This window comes from Symphalangus syndactylus, chromosome 20 (genome assembly GCF_028878055.3).
Source record: "Symphalangus syndactylus isolate Jambi chromosome 20, NHGRI_mSymSyn1-v2.1_pri, whole genome shotgun sequence".
In the NCBI taxonomy this organism is placed as follows: domain Eukaryota; kingdom Metazoa; phylum Chordata; class Mammalia; order Primates; family Hylobatidae; genus Symphalangus; species Symphalangus syndactylus.
This window is the reverse complement of record NC_072442.2, coordinates 14,531,630-14,549,363: the sequence shown is the minus strand read 5'-3', so window position 1 is coordinate 14,549,363 and position 17,734 is coordinate 14,531,630. Positions and strand designations below refer to the sequence as shown.

Below are 17,734 nucleotides of genomic sequence, written 5' to 3'. Positions count from 1 at the left end.
CTGGCTGTTGGTGGTGGTCTATGACAGACTGTCTGCTTTCTTGTCCAGTGGTTTCTAATCCTGGTGCAGAATTAGGATCAATACCAATAGTGACCAACTGTTGGTTTACATGCTTCCAATAAACCCCTTAACACATCTCAGACTTGGGAGAGGATTTGATGGATACTTAACACCATCAGCAATTAGTGAAAAGTTAAGAGCATATTTGAGAGGTGGAGAAAATACTACCGGTAAAATTCCGGCAGGGAAGACAGGCAGCAAATCCTGCTCCAGACCCCAAACGAGGGCAGCGTGGGAGCCAATCTTTTGCAGGCTGCCCTCCTGTCACATCAGCAAAAGTGTCATCACCAGCTGTGATTCTACACATCCTTATCATACTTTCTACTCCCTCCAACAACCCTTCTCTTGGACTGTGCCCTTTCTGGCCAGAGGGTCTGATTGTTTTTGTCAAACACACTTCTTCCTCCATCCTACAAAGTCACATCTACAGCTTATACAGTCCCAACGTTCTTCCCTAGGTAAATAAAGTCAGAATGTTAGACTCTCATTAGGAAGGACATGCATACATTATGTCTGACATCCCACACCTACAAGTGAAGCAATGCTTTAAATAATTTTTTAAAAAATTATTTTAAAACCTACACCTTTGTGAAACTCTTTTTTCTATGCCCTTTTTTTTTGAGAAATAGATACCAATAAACAAATAATTACAGTGCAATTCTTAAGCATCTTTATACATCGTACATAAAAGAGTCAATCTGGACTTCAGAGGTCAATTTCAAAAGTGAGGTTCTGGCAGGTATTCAAAACATTAAGGGCTGTTTTTCCTCCTTAGAAAAGCATTATCTTCTATCACAGCTGAAGTTACATCTTACTGGCACCATTTTAATAAATAAACCGATTACGCAAATTAACAAAGACCTTAAACTTCGGCCAACTGCTTTTCGGGACAGAGACTGAGCAAGCTCCAGGAAGAACCCAAGCTCTCCCGCCACCTGCCTGGATGCTCCTCCCTCTGGCTGGATCCCCTACCACTGCGCATTTCCAGCCCAGGAACTGGGATAAACCACAGCCACTCTGGGAAAGGACCCTCTCAGTCCAAGAGGCCTGCCACTGATGGTGCTCGCTGGGGCTCACAAAACCATCCCACCCCCTTCCAGGGGGTCTCAGGGCCGTTATTCCTCTCCAAAGCCATTAGCATTGCATTTAATAAGCAACTGCTAACTGCTGGGAGAAGAGTCATCCATCACACTAATCTTTATTTCTCTCCCAGTGTCTCCTGTTTCTTTGCCTCTGGCAATGTTCCAGGGCAAGCAGGCCTGCTGGGTAATGAAGGCCACAGGGATGTCCTCTGCCAGAAACCACTCCCTCACCAGGCTATGGGATTAGCTTCAGAGACTCCTCACCTGCTTTCAACTAGGCCTCAATCATCCAGATCTTCCCTGGAGGAACCCAGCTGTGCAGGGCTCTGGAACCTGAGCAGGGCCCTGAAATTGGAGGGAAGGACAGCTGAGGCTCCTCTACAGTGACCCTCACAATGGGGAGGGCTCCCTTCCCCCATAAGGAGGTGAGTGTGGGAATATTTCGGCAAGCAACATGCCCGCATTCCACTTTCTCCATCAGGGCTGAGGTTGTGGGGACACTGGAGAGAGAGCTGGCCAGTGCACCCTCCCTCCCTCCTGCTGGCTGTCTACTCCCCGGCCTCCTGCCAACAACAGAGCAAACTGGAAGGACAGCACCTCGTTGCCTCTTCCCTCCCTGTCCCTCCTCTCCAGCCCCACCTTGGGATCAATACTTAAGGCCGAGTCCCAGATCTTATCTGACTTTTACAAGGATAAAGCAACAAACTTCCCCCTCCTAATGATTAAATCCATTGATGATCAGTACAGCGTTTTCCAGACCACCTCTAACAACTTTCAGAGAGCAAATGAAGTGACTCTGAGAAAATTGGAAAGCCACCATTCTCCTCTCCCCCTGGGCACAAATCATTGTATGGAAGGTCAGGAAATGAAGTGAGAGACAGGGCCAAGGGAGGCATCCAGGTTTTTGTTTTATTTTTTGTGAGACGGAGTTTCACTCTTGTTGCCCAGGCTGGAGGGCAATGGCGCGATCTTGGCTCACTGCAATCTCCGCCTCCTGGGTTCAAGCGATTCTCGTGCCTCAGCCCCCTGGGTAGCTGGGATTTCAGGAGGCACCCGCCACCACAGCCGGCTAATTTTTGTATTTTTAGTAGAGACAGGGTATCACCATGTTGGCCAGGCTGGTCTTTAACTCCTGACCTCTGGTGATCCACCCGCCTCGGCCTCCCAAAGTGCTGGGATTACAGGTGTGAGCCATCGTGCCGACTGGCATCCAGGTTTTAACAATAGCTCTGCTCCTTGTCTGGCTGCAGGAATCTGCTACGCAATATTCCAGACTTATGTGCCTTAATTTCTCCAAGTGGAAATGGAGGAGCACGGTCATCCAACAAGAAGGCTGGTGTGGAGAAGGACAGAAAATGAGGAAATACTAAACCCTTAAAGTGACCAGCTCCTCTGCTTTAACCAGTTGCCTTGCGCAATGCTTGCAGAGCGTAAGAGCCTGAGCTCCGGGTCGGACAGGCTGGGTTTACGTCCAAGCTCTGCTTTCACCAGGGTGCGACTCTGGGCAGCTCGGTTCACCTATGGCTGTTTGTCATCAAGATTCAATGGTAGGTGCCAGCACTGTGCTAAGCACTTGGTGTGTAAGTGCTCAGAAAGTGTTGGCTGTTTCTATCAAGATTGCTAACATGGCCTGCTTAGACAGCAACAGAACTCCCCACCACCATCACAGTGGGTGCTGTGTCGGGATGCTTAGATCCCCTTCAGGAATGAGGGACCTCCTTCCCAGTAGCTGGGAGTGCTGCTGGAAGATAGTCTTCAGCTGGAAGTCCCCTCCAGGATTTCCCCAGGGGAAGTCCAGGTCACATCAGTCTCACGGGGTGGGCTGCACCCAATGACAGGCCAGTGTGCAGGCATCAAGGATGGCACTCCCACCCCAGCTGGGGACCCCTGAAGGACCACCCCACTGCAGAAGGGCATCGCAAGTCAGCTTCTCCCTCTGCCCTCTCCTGATCAAGAGCACTTCTGGATAAACCTTCCACTTGCTAATCCCTTCCCAGAGTTGCTTCCCAGGGAACCCAACCTGCAACAACTGCCCACTCCCTCCCCTAGTCACAAAAATAGCAAAGGAATTCATCTTAAACATTCTCACAGTTAAAAAGCTAAAGGCCAGAAACATACTTCAGGTCCTGGGGCTCATCAATCCCAGGTCTCTTATTTTTTAGAGGAAGAACCTGAGATGCTCAGAGGTTAGGGAATGTGCCCCAGGAAAAATGTCATGGGAGCAGCAGAAGCTGGAGGAAGGCCTGCCTGTCAGGAGAAAGTTGAGAGCCCCCACATCTCCAGGGCTCCACCCACTGTGAGTCAAAGACTGAACGTGGGACCCTCTTGCTGCTTGCAGGGTGGAAGACACACATTGCGGGAGGCTCATTCTCTCCTAGGTCCTGGGTTCTCTCCCATGGCACTAGTGAGCCCCAGGCTGGTGCTCCTGTGGATGGGAGATACAAGCTGCCGCCATGCAGATGGAACAGAGGGCATCCCTGCCCCAACAGAGACCAACAGGGAGCAGGGACAGAAGGTGACCAGTGGGGTCAAGGAGTGGAAATTCTGCCCTAACCTGTGGCTCCTAACAGCAAGTGGAGACTGAATGGGCCCCGGGAGCCTGGCCCACCTGACGCTCATCAGATGTTAAGCCCAGTTCGCTGTGGTTATCCTTGAGCAGCAAATGTCACACGGCTCATGTCACACAGCTCCAAGGACACACAGGTAGCTGTCGAAATTCCTGGGGTAAGGATGAGTTGAGGCCCCAGGCCGCCCCACAGGGCTGGGCTAGGAATCTGAGGACAAGTGCTAAGCACGTGCTGTGACAACACCTCTGGGTCGATGGTCTGGGCCTCTTTAAGAAGAGAGCTGGAGGTGGCGCCAGCCAGGGAGACGTCCTCAACTTCTGCCACTGCAGCGCTTTCCTCTCGATAAGATCATGGACAGCAGGAACCGAGGAGGTGAAGGTAAGTTCGGGGCAAGGTGGCTGCTGAGGATTTTATTTCCTTGTGCTTATCACCTGACTCCAATGCGCACTCCATCAGGCCACAGATGTGGGGCTGGCTCGCTCCATATATATGATCTGTGCCTCTGCTGTGACATGTTCTTCTTTTTAAAAAACAAAAAATTTTTTTCACTCCCTTAAATGTTCTAAATGCAGTGAAGTATTACACCAGCTTCAGCACCCAGTTCAAAGAGAAATGCCTCCTCTGGTATCTTGAGGGGTTGGAATATGTGTATGGGCCGCTGCTCCCACCCACACAGAAACAACATTGCAGAGTGGGAGGGCCCTGGATGACAGGGAGGGCAGTGGGAGGGCGGCTCTTTCCTGCTGAGGCTTCCTGGCATGTCTCCCCTCTCCACAGGCTGCAGCCCCTCAGGCCAGCTTCTCAATCATCTTTGAATAGGGGGCCCTGCCTTTCCTCTGGTTCTGGGCTCCACACATTTTAGAGTTGGTCCTGCCCCCACCGCAGGCATCTTCAGCTCTGGCAGGTCCGGGGGTGCTAGCAGAGGTTCTGGCTTGGCCTGGGGGCAGGAGTGTGCATGCACCAAGGCCCTGCCCACGCTCCTTCCTGCCAGTGCCCACCAGGACTCCTGGAGAGCCAGCAATGATGTCCCGAAGCCACTCTGAGCAGCAGGCCCTCCACCAGACCATCCTCCACCTCACAACGGGCAACAAACTCTTCCCGCGCCTGTCCCAGACGAACCACCACCCCATCTCTGCAGTCTAGCACTTTCCTTTCTCCCTTTTGGAAAAAGGGAAGAGGCTTCACCCACAGCAACAGGGATCTGGTTAAAAATAAGAGAGAACTTTTCCTGGCACATCCTCTGGGCCTTCACCCAGAAGTCCGAAGTCCGGTGTTTCAATCCCACCTCTGCCATGACCAGCCCTCTGCCTGCCCGGCTCTGAGAGTTAATGAGATGATACCAGTGTGAGCCCCCAGCACAGGGCTTGACACACAGCAGATCAAAAAATACTTTCATTGATTTTCAAAATAAAAGGACAACAATATCACCTGGGGGCAACTCTGGAATCTCCCAGGATTATGAATTCTAACACTCAACACCAGGTGCCAAATTCAAATGGGCATCACCCACCCTGAAAATAAATAGCTGGCAGTGCTCTTTTTAACAAATGCATTCCCATCTGGACACAGCAGAGAAACAGCAGAATTTGAAATCAATAGTCCTAAGACCCTGCTCAGCCATGGGTCTCTCAGTTGCCTCCTCTGAGCCTTGGTTATTTTGCCAACCAGATGGAGGTGATGATAATGCTAATAATAAGAGCTAACATTTATGCACAATTGACTAGATGCTTGGCATTACACTCTCCGAGCAATCCTGTGATGAGGTTCTATGATTACACCCATCCTACAGATGAATAAACTGAGGCATAAAGAAGTTAAGTGATTTTTCCCAATGTCACAACCCTGCAGGGGCTGCTGTGAAGGTCACATTAGGAGATGCATTTGGAAGTCGGGCTTGGAAACCATAAAACTAGATCGACAGAATGTGGATGATGATGGAGGATAATCCCGAATTGCCCACCATGGGCACCACCTTCATCTCACTCCTGGGGCTCTCACTCCCCAGCAAGGCAGTGGACAAAACCAATCATTCCACACCTGTATGCCCCTCCTTTCTCTCCCTGCTTCTCCACTGCTCCCCACCCTCCACCCCCTGCCATCTCTTCCCCCCATAAATACCACTTGACACCACTGCTGTGCACCCAGTGCTCAACTCTCCCATTCTGAGGATGCTGTAGAGGAATGCATTCGAAGCCAGATTACCAGACGCACTCAGGATATCCCCCTCCTTCTCCCAGCCCCGCTAGCACCGATTCCCACTCCACTCCTTCTTGCCTTTCACTCACTCTGCCTTCTCCAAACAGGAAAGACATACAGTCAGTGCTGGGTAACTGCTTCTAATCACAGGTGACAGCAGGAATGTAAACAACACAGGAAACATCTAAATGCAATCCAAGTGGCAAGGAAACGCTGCTCACTCACAGGCTCCCTCCCTCGAGGGCACCAGCACACCATTTCCTGCCACCCCCCCCTTAGGAAGCTCTGCTCATTAACACCCTATTAATAGGAACCCCAGAAACCTGAGCTTCCGGGGAACAGAACACTAAGTCATCACCTCCTTTGACTCTGCTACCTCCAGGGAGGACTTTTCTAGATGCCTCCACTTTTTCTGTTTAAAGCAATAAATTTAATGTGTTCTTTTTGAGGAAGGAAGAGACTAAGGGCAGGGCCAGAGACCCTTTTGAGAATTTGTCCAAACCTAGGGATCTTCACCCAAGAAAAGTATAAACATACGACATTTTGCATGTCACTGCAGAGGTTCACAGACTCCAGGTTAAGACCCATTTTTTGTAAAGTGGATGGGACAGAAGCAGCACAGGGAAAAACACAATTAAGCGCAGATGCCCTCTACACATTCCAGAGGCCCCACGGAGCATTCCCAAGGCTGTAATCACTACATACCCAACGAACCTACAATGTTTTATTTTGATTGTTTGGCTCTTTAGATTGACAGTCTGCTCCTAAAGAACCTCCTTCAATGCAAATTGATAACTCAATTGAGTCACTGCCATGAATAATTTCCACTTGGATCGCTTAGTGCTGAGGTTAGCAAGGGACCCAGAAAGGCGGGATTAGAGAGGTACATCTGAATGTGTGTGTCAGCGATGGCTGCATAACTAAACAGGAGTTCCTAGGCCAGAAGGAAATGGTTTTTCGACTATCCAGTACTGGAACTCTTTGTGCTACTGGAACCCTCCATGAATAAAGATCTTCAACGGATGGCCACCTCTACCTGCTTGACTCTAGACTCTTCACTGTATCTTTTGTCAGTGGGACTGGGGATGACAGAGAGAGAGGCCAGGAGAGGGTGAATGCAACCCTCTTACACTGGGGTAATCTTACCTCTGTGCCTGTTGGTAGTTTTATCAAACATCAGCATTGCATCTTCCACCTGCAAAACAAATATAGAATAAAGGCTGCTTTAGGAATTTTAAGAAAGTACACAAAACAGTATATGTGTGTGGGGGGGTGAGGAGGTAGTTTCCATTACAGAAGTAATAGTTGCTTATCAAAAAATATTTGAAAACGCAAAAAAGTAGAAAGAAAAAAAAAACGCAGTGGTCTTTCCACTCCACACAGTTATATACAGTTAACATTTTATATAGTTCCCTTTAGTGTCTGCTTTTTATTTTTTGAGACAGGGTCTCACTCTGTCACCCAGGCTAGAGTGCAGTGGCACCATCATGGCTCGCTGCAGTCTCCATCTCCTGAGCTCAGGCAATCCTCCTGCCTCAGCTTCCTGAGTAGCTGGGACTACAGGCATGTGCCATCATGCCCAGCTATTTTTTTTCTTTTCTTTTCTTTTCTTTCTTTTTTTTTTTTTTTTTTACAGACAGGTTCCCACTGTGTTGCTCAGGCTGGTCTTGAACTCCTGGGCTCAAGTGATCCTCCTGCCGCAGCCTTTCAAAGCGCTGAGATTATAGGTGTGAGCCACTGCTTCGGGCCTAGAGTATTTTTTTTCTAAAGACAGAAAAAAACTACGCCTGTTTCAATATAGTTTAAATCATATAGTATATGGAATTTTTCCTTTTGTTAACCAGGAACATTACAATATGGCAAACAATTCCCAGGTTAGTATAGCATGTATACTACTATCTTGACCGATGCATATTTCCCAGCATAAGAAGCCATAGCCTACTTAATTATTGCCCTTCTAATAGATATGTGAATTGTTTTTAGTGATAAACAATGAAGCTTGAACATCCTGATTGTTATGGGCTCAACTGTGTCTCCCAAAATTCATAGTTGAAGTCCTAACCCCCAGGACCTCAAAATGTGACTGTATTTGGAGAGAGGTTCTTCAAAGAAGTAATTAATTTACCATGAGATCATTAGGGTGGGCCCTAATCCAATATGACTGGTGTCCTTATCAGAAGACATTAGGACACAAACACAAACAGGGAAGACCATGTGCCAACACAGGGAGAAGACCGTGAGCCAGGGAGAGAGGCCTCAGAAGAAAGCAACCCTGCCACACCTTGATCTTGAACTTCTAGCCTCCAGAATTGTGAGAAAATAAATTTCTGTTGTTTTAGCCCTCCAATCTGCGTTACTTTATTATGGCAGTACTAGCAAACAAATACATTGATGCTAGGACCTTTTTAAAAACATCAAAGAGAAGAACATAATAAAATACCAAAGGCATCCTCTGTCTCTCTTGCTAATCCCTTCCAGACCCCTCCCACGCATCCTGTAACCCCTTCTGGATATTTCTGGCAATAAGATTTCAGGGTCCACACTCAACTCCCACATAGAGCTCAAGGAACTCACGCTTAATGAACCAGATTCTGCTCTGGAATGCACTCCTTTTATGAGTATTTATGACCCACTCCTTTATCCCACAGAGCACACATCTTTAGCACAAGTGTTTGTCCTCACCCTTCACCAGGGGAGGGCACCTGGTCTGACCCGTGTGCAGCCTACTCTCTTCATTTACTTTGTGCCCAAGGTTGACGGTAAAAATACAACCCAATCCGTGTGGTTGTGGGTGGGTAAAACTGTTAGCAGGGGGCCCTGTCCTCAGAGCAATTTCACTGTGTGCCTGTGGCTAAGAAGGACTGAGCACCATTGATGTGCACTCAAAGGCTCACAAATGAGCTTGGGGGCTGGCGCTAATCCCTTTGAGCAAAGGAATCAGGGGCTATTCATGCCTCACTCCTCCCAGACTACAATCTCCAGTGGAGGGGAAGACGCTGGGCGAAGCAATAAACCGAGGTTTAAAATGGTGCCTGCAGACAAATCAAATGTATTTTTCTAGATGCGATCAAATATAATAGGGGGAAGAGCAAAGTCAAGGTAAGAATGGAAGACGGGGGTAGGCAAGCCGGTCATAAACCTCAAAGGGACTGGCCTGGCTTAAAAATCTCTTCTCAAGTCAGGGCCCCCTTTTGTTGCTAAGCAACCAAGCTTGAACAAACAGGCTCCTGGGGCCTTCCCCTTCTGCTCCCCATTTCTGAAGTCAGTTACTGGGAGGAAAATGGCCTGGCATGGTGGCTCCTCCAGCAGGGAGCTGCCCTCTCTCTCCCAGGCACCAGGATGGTGGGAGTGGGCAATGCTAGTTTGGAGATCCCTTAAACAGGGGTTCCTTCACCAGACCCTCCCACTCTGCCCCCATGCCCATCCCAGGCAGGACAAACTCCTTTTGGACAGGCTTCAAGAGCCCCCCCGCCGGTACCTGCTGGGGCCACACACACAACAGCCGTTCCGCCTCCCATGCACCACACACGCAAAATCACCATAAGATCAACTGGTGTGTTTGTACACAGAGCAGTCACACTTGAGCATATGGTGATATGAGCATATCTCAGACTCAGACCCTGGGACTCAATAGGAATTCAAATGCCTGGGGTGTGGGTGGGTGGGGGATGAGTCCTGCCGGTTATCACGCAGGTAAATGTGACATCTGTTTTGCACCCATCTCCATATTTTCTAAGACGTTTGCCAAATCCTTGTTTTGAACTGAAAATGCCTAACAGTAAGGAAAACAGCTGCCCTTCTGTGCTGGCCATGTTTTGGTACTGGGACTCGGATTCCCTTAGGAAATAAATGTTTTGGATTTTTTTTTAAATGTATTTTCAAAACCTCCTTTCAACAGTGCATAATTGGCTCCCCTTTTCCTTCCTAAGTTTGGACGTTTTCTAATAGTGCCCTCTCAACATTCGCTCCACCCTGGTGAGCATGGGGGAGGATCTGTATATGTTTTTAGGGCAACCATTGTCATAAAGAATAGAGCTCTTTCCTCTGTTGTCCGGCTGTACAATGGGGCTCGCAAAGACCTCCTGAATAGATAAAGTGTCAGGACGAAAGAAAAATTCTATTAACACGTTACAAAATACAACATCTAAGAAGGAGCTAGAGAGGAAAGAGAAAGGGAAAAAAAATCAATATGGATAAGTCCCAGTGCTTGGGGGTAGAAAACTTTTCAGCAATTGCAAAACACTTATTAATTCAGAGAAGCCATCAATGCGATGGAAATCTGGCAGAACAGCAAGAGCTGAAACTAGAAGAATTTGAATATACAAAGACTGAATAGAATGAAAAACACAGCCTCACATACGAGACTGTTTCTCACGGTTCTATGTGAATCAAACAGAAGCGGCTTGTGTGAGTCAAGGGAAAATAAGGGGCACAGTTAAGGTAACTGGTATTCAACCCTGGAGCCAGCCAGCTGATAACTCTCTCGGTCTCTGTCTTTGTCTCTCTCTCTCTCTCTGTCACACACACACACACACACACACACACACACACACACACACACACACACACACACCCAGGTATATCAGGGGGCTATGAAGACTCATCAACATGAACACACAGGCCAGGCCTCATACAAGATGCTAGGAGAGCCCAAAGGCTTAGGGGAAGCTGGGAACAGGAGTTTTTCTTTTTTTTTTTTTTCTTTGAGACAGAGTCTTGTTCTGTCACCCAGGCTGGAGTGCAATGGCGTGATCTTGGCTCACTGCAACCCCCGCCTCCTGGGTTTAAGTGATTCTCCTGCCTCAGCCTCCTGAGTAGCTGGGATTACAGGCGTGCACCACCATGCCCGGCTAATTTTTGTATTTTTAGTAGAGACGGGCTTTCACCATGTTGGTCAGGCTGGTCTTGAACTCCTGACCTTGTGATCCGCCCACGTCGGCCTCCCAAAGTGCTGGGATTACAGGCGTGAGCCACTGTGCCTGGCCAGGAACAGGAGTTTCTCTAACCCCTTATGAAATACCCCTTCTAGGGACACCACCCTCATCCTTATGATTAACACTGGTACTTACTTTGTGTTGACAATGCGCTCACCTGCCTTACAAAGTTCTTTGTACCTGAAATGGGCACCTGCAGGCCTAGTGGCTCCCCTGAGGGAGAGAGAAGGACAAGAGGTGTCTGATCCTCAGCATGATTTGTCCCATGTCCCGGCAGAACCCTGGTCTGTTTTGGGAAAAGCAGCTTATTCCAACCTTGAGATGTGCCTTGCAATAACTTGGGGCAGGTTTGAGATATGGCCCTGGCATCTTTAGTGGTGTATCTTTGTGAATGAAAAAGCAAAATAGGCCGGATATGGTGGCTCATGTCTAGTAATTCCAGCACTTTAGGAGGCTGAGGTGGGAAAATGGCTTGAGGCCAGGAGTTTGAGACCAGCCTGGGCAACATAGCAAGACCTCATCTCTACAGAAAAATACTAAAAACTTAGCCAGGCATTGTGGTGCACACCAGTGGTTCCAGCTACTCAGATGGCTGAGATGGTAAGATCGCTTGAGGCTGGGAGGTTGAGGCTGTAGTGAACCATGACTGCACCGCTGCACTCCAGCCTGAGCTGCAGAGCAAGACCCTGTCTCAGGACACAATCCCCCACCGCCACCCCCCCGCCCCAAAAAAAAAGCAAAGTAAAGTAACATTTAGGTGAGCTGGTGGGGAATGGGATTCCTCTGTCTTTGTCCTGACACCAGAAGGTACTGAACATGTTTCTGACTACTGCACGGTTCAGACTATGCTGTAATATCCTCAGAAGTGTGTGAGAGTCAACAAAGGGGACCTCATCTGTTAGTTTCTATGGCTGCTGGAGTTGGGGCAGGGATTCTCAAATATCATCCACATCAGAATCATCATCAGAGGGACTGTTAAAGCCACAGATCTCCCGGGGCCTCAGAGCCAGAGTGACTGACTGATTCAGTAGTATTTGCATTTCTAACAAGCTCCCGGGTGACGCTGCTGCAGCTGCTGGCCCAGAGACCCCTCTTTCCATGAGCTACTCTAAGGGTAAGAAGCAAGAGCAAAGGTTAAAGACACTGGGCAGAGGTTGCTTCTTCCTCTTTAACATACACTCAGTGGTCAATACATGAAACAAAATTTCCCATCTAGGAGCAATTGATCCACTTCGGTGTGGCAAGTTCTCCCTCTCTTTGTTCCCCTTCTCTCAGACGTTTATATTCTAAAATCCTAAAAATGATGATGGTAGACCCCACGATGGAAAAGATGATAAGAGGAGGGATTTCTTAGTGACAACCAATTTGCCCTGAGCCCAGTGCAAGAAAAATCCAGATTCTACTAGGATGACATAAACTTTCCTTCTAACAGATAAACTCTTATTCACAGATAAACTCATGTCTAGATCTATCTAATACATAAACTCACGTCTAGATCATGCGGCCAATCCAATCTTGAATAGAAAACTTAGCAAATGGTAACTTTATTTACTTTTATGCAACATACATGTATGAGGCGTTCACTATTTGCAAAACATCAGCCTAAGTACAAATAAAAGACAACTCACACAGGTCTATGGCGGACTAATGATATGAATGGTCTCACACCCTTTCCTCTGTGAGTTTGCAGTCCTTCTCCCCAAAGAGGTGGAGTCTACTTTCATCCCTTGAATCTGGGCTTAATTTGTTAGGGCTAATAAAATGCAGTGGGGGGAAGAATATGCCTGTTTTGGGCCTAGTGTTAAGAGGATTTGCAAGTTCCTGCTTGTTCTATCTTGTACCTCTGCCATCACCATGACAAGGGCATGCCCAGGCTAGCCTGATGCAGGATGGGTGGCACATGGAGCAGGGCCAACTCCCCTGTGCTGAGGCCAGCCTAGATGGGTGGACAGCCAGTCACCCTCAAAGCATGCAAGTGACGCCAGCCAAGATCAGCAGAACCACTCCAAATTTACTCCAAACGCATGCGATAAACAGTTACTGTCTGCCCCTGAAGTTTTGGGGTTAGTTACACAGCATTCTTGTGGCCATAGGTAACTCATACACGGTCCTTATTCTAAAAAATCCCCCAAAACAACAAAGAAAGCTTACAATCAGAAGACAGTCTAAAATAATACTAGAAAGTAAGCAAAGGAAAGGAAAAGGGCAGAATAAGGGAAAGTGCTAAACGTGGCAGAGAATTAAACTATCAGGTTCCACATTCCACGTGGAGCACACTCTTCATGGAACATTCCACATGGAACATAGGCATTAAGGTGTGGAGGGACCTCTTCTAAATCTCACCCCATCAGCAAGGTTGGAGACAGAGATCCTAGAAGCGCCAAGAGAAATTGGCAACATGTTCCTCACTAAATGAGCACCACGAAAATCAGCAATAATTATCACTCAAGTCAGTGGGTTATGCCTCTCTAATTCTAATTCATTTAATGAATGAGTGAACCCTCTTTCTAATGAGTCAAAAGATTTATTGTAAGCCAGGCATTCTTGCTGGATGATTTTAGAAGTAGCCAGATGGTGTTGACCACATCCAGGGGTTAGACTTGAGACAGCCCAGCTCACGTGTTGGCTGAATAGGAAACCTTTAAAGACACAATGCAGGCCAGGCGTGGTGGCTCACACCTGTAATCCCAACACTTTGGGAGGCCGAGGCAGGCAGGTCACTGAGGTCAGGAGTTTGAGAACAGCCTGGCCAACATAGTGAAATCCCATCTCTACTAAAAATACAAAAAATTAGCTGGGCGTGGTGGTGTGTGCTTGTAATCCCAGCTACGCGGGAGGCTAAGGCAGGAGAATTGCTTGAACCTGGGAGGCAGAGGTTGCAGTGAGCTGAGATCACGCCATTGCACTCCAGCCTGGATGACAGAGTGAGACTCCACCTCAAAAAAAAAAAAAAAGACACAATGCCAAGATAGATGGAGGGAGGTCAAAAATGCTATTGTCCAGTTAGCTGGCTAATGGGTGGGAACCTACAGTATGTCCCCTGGACCACTGCCTCTTCTGCTGAAAGTTTTACAGTTTTGGCTCCCCAAATACATAGTAGGTGAGTGAAGCTGAACTGATCTGAGGACACAAAAAACTTGTTCCCAGGAGACAGCTAAAGAGAAAAGTGTTGCCGGTACATAACTCAGCAGGTGCTGGGAGGCAGCAGGGTGTGGTAGGGAGTGCCGCACCAAGCATGGAGGGAGTCCGGGTTCTAATCCCAGCCCCACCAGGATCTCACTGAGGACCAGTCACCTCCCTCCTCTATCCTCAATTTTTCTTCTGTGAAAGGAGGAAATTCTATGATACGGCCCCTAAGATCCATGAATAAAGACTCTCTGCCTGGAATGCTAACATGGACTCCAGAGGCAGCTGGGACGATGCTCTGGAAGCACTGACTTGGCCACCGGGCTTTTGCAAACTCTCTGTGCTGTGAGGCTGCTCCAGAGCTTTGCTGTGGCCGATGCACGCCCTGAGAAATGTCCTACTCCTCTGGGGATATAAATATACACACCCACAAGCCACACATATCAAGAACAAAGCAGGAAATGGCACTTCAAATGATCCTTAAATTATCTGGTCAAATGCAAGGAGGGAGGGGAAAGGGAAGAGAAGAAACCCAGCTCTCCAAACTCCCCCAGAACAAATGCCCTTGAATTTCTCTTCCTGCTCCCACTCAAACGCTCCAAGTGTTAGTCTAAATAAACACCCTCAAATGCAATACCATGATACTATAGTGTGTCAGACTTAACAGGCCTTATTATGCTCTGTAAACTCAAGGAGCTAAGGCCACAAGAGTGAGACTCGGCTGAGGTGGCAGGACTGCCCAGGCCACAGGTGCCTGGGGCCTGTGGTGGAGACAGTCGCTGCCTGGGCCCAGGATTACGCAGAACATGGGAAGGCACTGTCTCCACCTCTCTCCCTGCCAGCTTGGGCAAACCCCAAATCGGTTCCTTCCATAAAGCTCAGGAATAATGTGTAATTTATTGAAATAAGACTTTTCCGTATGCTCTGGCCTTGCAAGGGGTGGGGGTTGGTCTATCTTTAACCATTCTCCAAAGTGGAAGGACGGAGAAGGAGGAGCAGACGGGAAAATCCCATTGGTTCATTCTGAAATCTCCATCAGTGGTTTTTCAGCCGTGACTGCTCACCAAGGCCACACCCCAACCTATTAAATCAGTACCCTGGAGTGGGCAGCCCAAAAGAGGACTTTTTAAAGCTCCCTAGTGATCCAGGGTGCAGTCAAGGCCAAGACCCGCCATTCTAAATGGCTAAATAGAGCTGAGTTGAGCCTTAACACAGCATATGTGTGTGTAGACAGGCCCTAAGTAAATGAGTATTAATGGGCCTTCTGCTGCCTAAAGATTAGATGTTCATCCCCTGCCAGAAGTCAGGAGCAGGCACTCCTTGCCTTATTCTACTTTCTTAGGGCTCTCCTTAAGCTTAACTCAGTCTTAGTACAAGAAAGCCAAAGTTCTATATGAGAAGTAGCTCAGAAGGGCCAAAACTGAACAGAGGGCTTTAAGAAAACCTAACAAAACCATTGTTTTTTTCCCATCACCACCAATATTTTCACAGGTATTATTATTACTTTGGTGGTCACAATAACCCCATGAGAAAGGGAGTATTACAAATTCTGTGAGACTCAGTTTTCCTACTGGTTTGTCCTGGAGCCGGCAGGGGCTGGGCCTGGGGCTCAGATGCTGGGCTTTTGAGTCCAAGCCTGCCAGCCTCTGCCTTCCTGCCCATCTCAGGTTCTTGACCTCCCCTTGCTACAGCTAGCCTTTCTGTCCCTGTGTGTTTACCCCTGGAAGACTGCAGTGATGGAGGCGCACTTGGAGTTTCCATCCCAGCTGCTGCTGACAGGCATGTTTTTCCTTCATTCCAAATGTCAAAAAATGCTAGTTTGCATCCATCTGAAAGCCTGCTTATTTTAATTTGAACCCAGGCCTTTACTGACTAACAAGAGAAAAAGTCTACATAATTTCTCCTCAACTAGGGCTGGGTACAGTGGCTCATGTCTGTAATTCCAGCACTTTGGGAGGCCGAGGTGGGCAGATCACTTGAGGTCACGAGTTCAAGACCAGCCTGGCTAACATGCTGAAACTCCATCTCTACTAAAAATACAAAAAAAAAAAAAAAAACATTAGTTGGGTGTCGTGGTGCACGACTGTAATCCCAGCTACTCTGGAGGCTGAGGCAGGAGAATTGCTTGAACCCAGGGGGCGGAGGCTGCAGTGAGCTGAGATCATGGTACTGCACTCCAGCCTGGGCGACAGAACAAAACTGCCTCAAAAATAAAATAAAATAATTCCTAAACTAAAAAAATTGTTCTTAATCATGGCAAAAAAATATATAAAATAAAATTTATCATTTTAACCATTTTTGGAGTCTACAGTTCAGTGGCATTAAGAACGTTTCTTGAACTCTTCGCAGAAGGTTCCCACACCTTACAATGGCCAGAATATTTTGTCTCCATTAGCAAGACCTTTATCAGCCCTTAATTTTTTGCTACATTTACTTCTTTTATTCTTGTGGGATCATTCTATTTTCCCATTTAGCTTACAAGAAAAAACGCACAATGTTTATCAGATAGCAGTTATGAATTCAACAAAGGGACACCTGCCCATGGGAACTGAAAGATGTGGGGTCTTCAGACAACTCAATCCTGGAGATGTAGACATTTTATCTACCTAAGGCAAAGCCTCCTGCTCAGAGATTCTGATCCTACAGGTCTGTATCAGACTCTAAGTTATCAAATGTCTGTCCTCCTGAAATAATGATTGTTATAATAACTACCATTTACTAGAGCGTAATAGGCAATTTGCAAAGCTCATTTAGTTACTGTAATAGCTTTGAGGTAGATATTATCATACCGATTTCATGCACCCATTTTTTTTCTCTTTTTAAAATTTAAAATTTTTTATTTTTATTTTTGTAGGGATGGGGTCTTGATTTGTTTGCCCAGGCTGGTATCAAACTCCTGGGCTCCGGCGATCCTCCTGACTCAGCCTCCTGAGTAGCTTGGGACTATAGGCATGTGCCAGCACACGTGGCATCATACACCCATTTTACAGGTGAGGAAATTGTGGTTCACTGACAGTAAGTGACTTGCCTAGGATCACACAGGTAGTAAATGGTGGAGCCAGTAGTTAAAATCAGATGTGTCCCTAAGTCTTCTGTTCTCCCTTACTTGTGTTCTGTTTTTTGAATCCCTACGAGCTTTGTGCAGTGCCTCTGTCTGCTGGATGAACCAACAAACACTGCTTTAAAACCCTACCAAAAAGTGAAGAGAGGTGATTAGGTAACCTCAAGGAAATGGAGGTATATTGCCCCGGTAGGCTCGGGAGAGGAGGAATGATTGGAAAGGTAAAGGAAAGAGGAGGATATTGGGGTCTCTTCCTTTTAGATAAGTGAATTCCAAAAGCTCAAGATCACCGGGCCTCTCCGCAGTCATAGAGCAAGCCTCTAGTAGAGCTGGAACTGCCAGAGGGCTCTGGAACGCAGTCCAGGCTCAGCCATGCGAATCCCCCCGCTCCGTGCAGTGACGCTAAGGATACTCAGTGTGTCTTGCTTCCTGGAGTTGTTAGGAAGGCTCATGTGGTAGCCAGTGAGTGCCTACCACACAGAAAACGCTCATCATAACAGACACTGGCCCAATTCACTGCCCCATCCTGGCAATCCCCTTGCCCCCATGCACACACCCATACATGGTCCACGTAGTTAAGCCGGGAGCCACACGCAATGCTGTGGGTTTTCTTATTGTGAATGGACTATGCCAAGGGAAGGCCACTAACAGAACCAGCGTGCCCTTGGGGGAGCAGTACCAGGAGGCCCTATCTCAACACTAAGCCAG

At 47.7% G+C, this 17,734-nt stretch overlaps 1 protein-coding gene across 9 annotated transcripts in view; it reads right to left on the bottom strand.

The window, feature by feature from the left end:
• MSI2 (musashi RNA binding protein 2) overlaps positions 1 to 17,734 on the bottom strand; it is a 431,132-nt gene that overhangs the window by 148,633 nt on the left and 264,765 nt on the right. For all 9 annotated transcript variants that reach the window (XR_010117987.1, XM_055256382.2, XM_055256387.2 and 6 more), the window contains one exon: positions 7,052 to 7,100. Coding sequence is in view for 8 of the 9 variants with exons in the window: in XM_055256382.2 (XP_055112357.1) it covers positions 7,052 to 7,100 (49 nt within the window). In the remaining variant the exon portion in view is untranslated. The remainder of the gene's footprint in view (positions 1 to 7,051; positions 7,101 to 17,734) is intronic.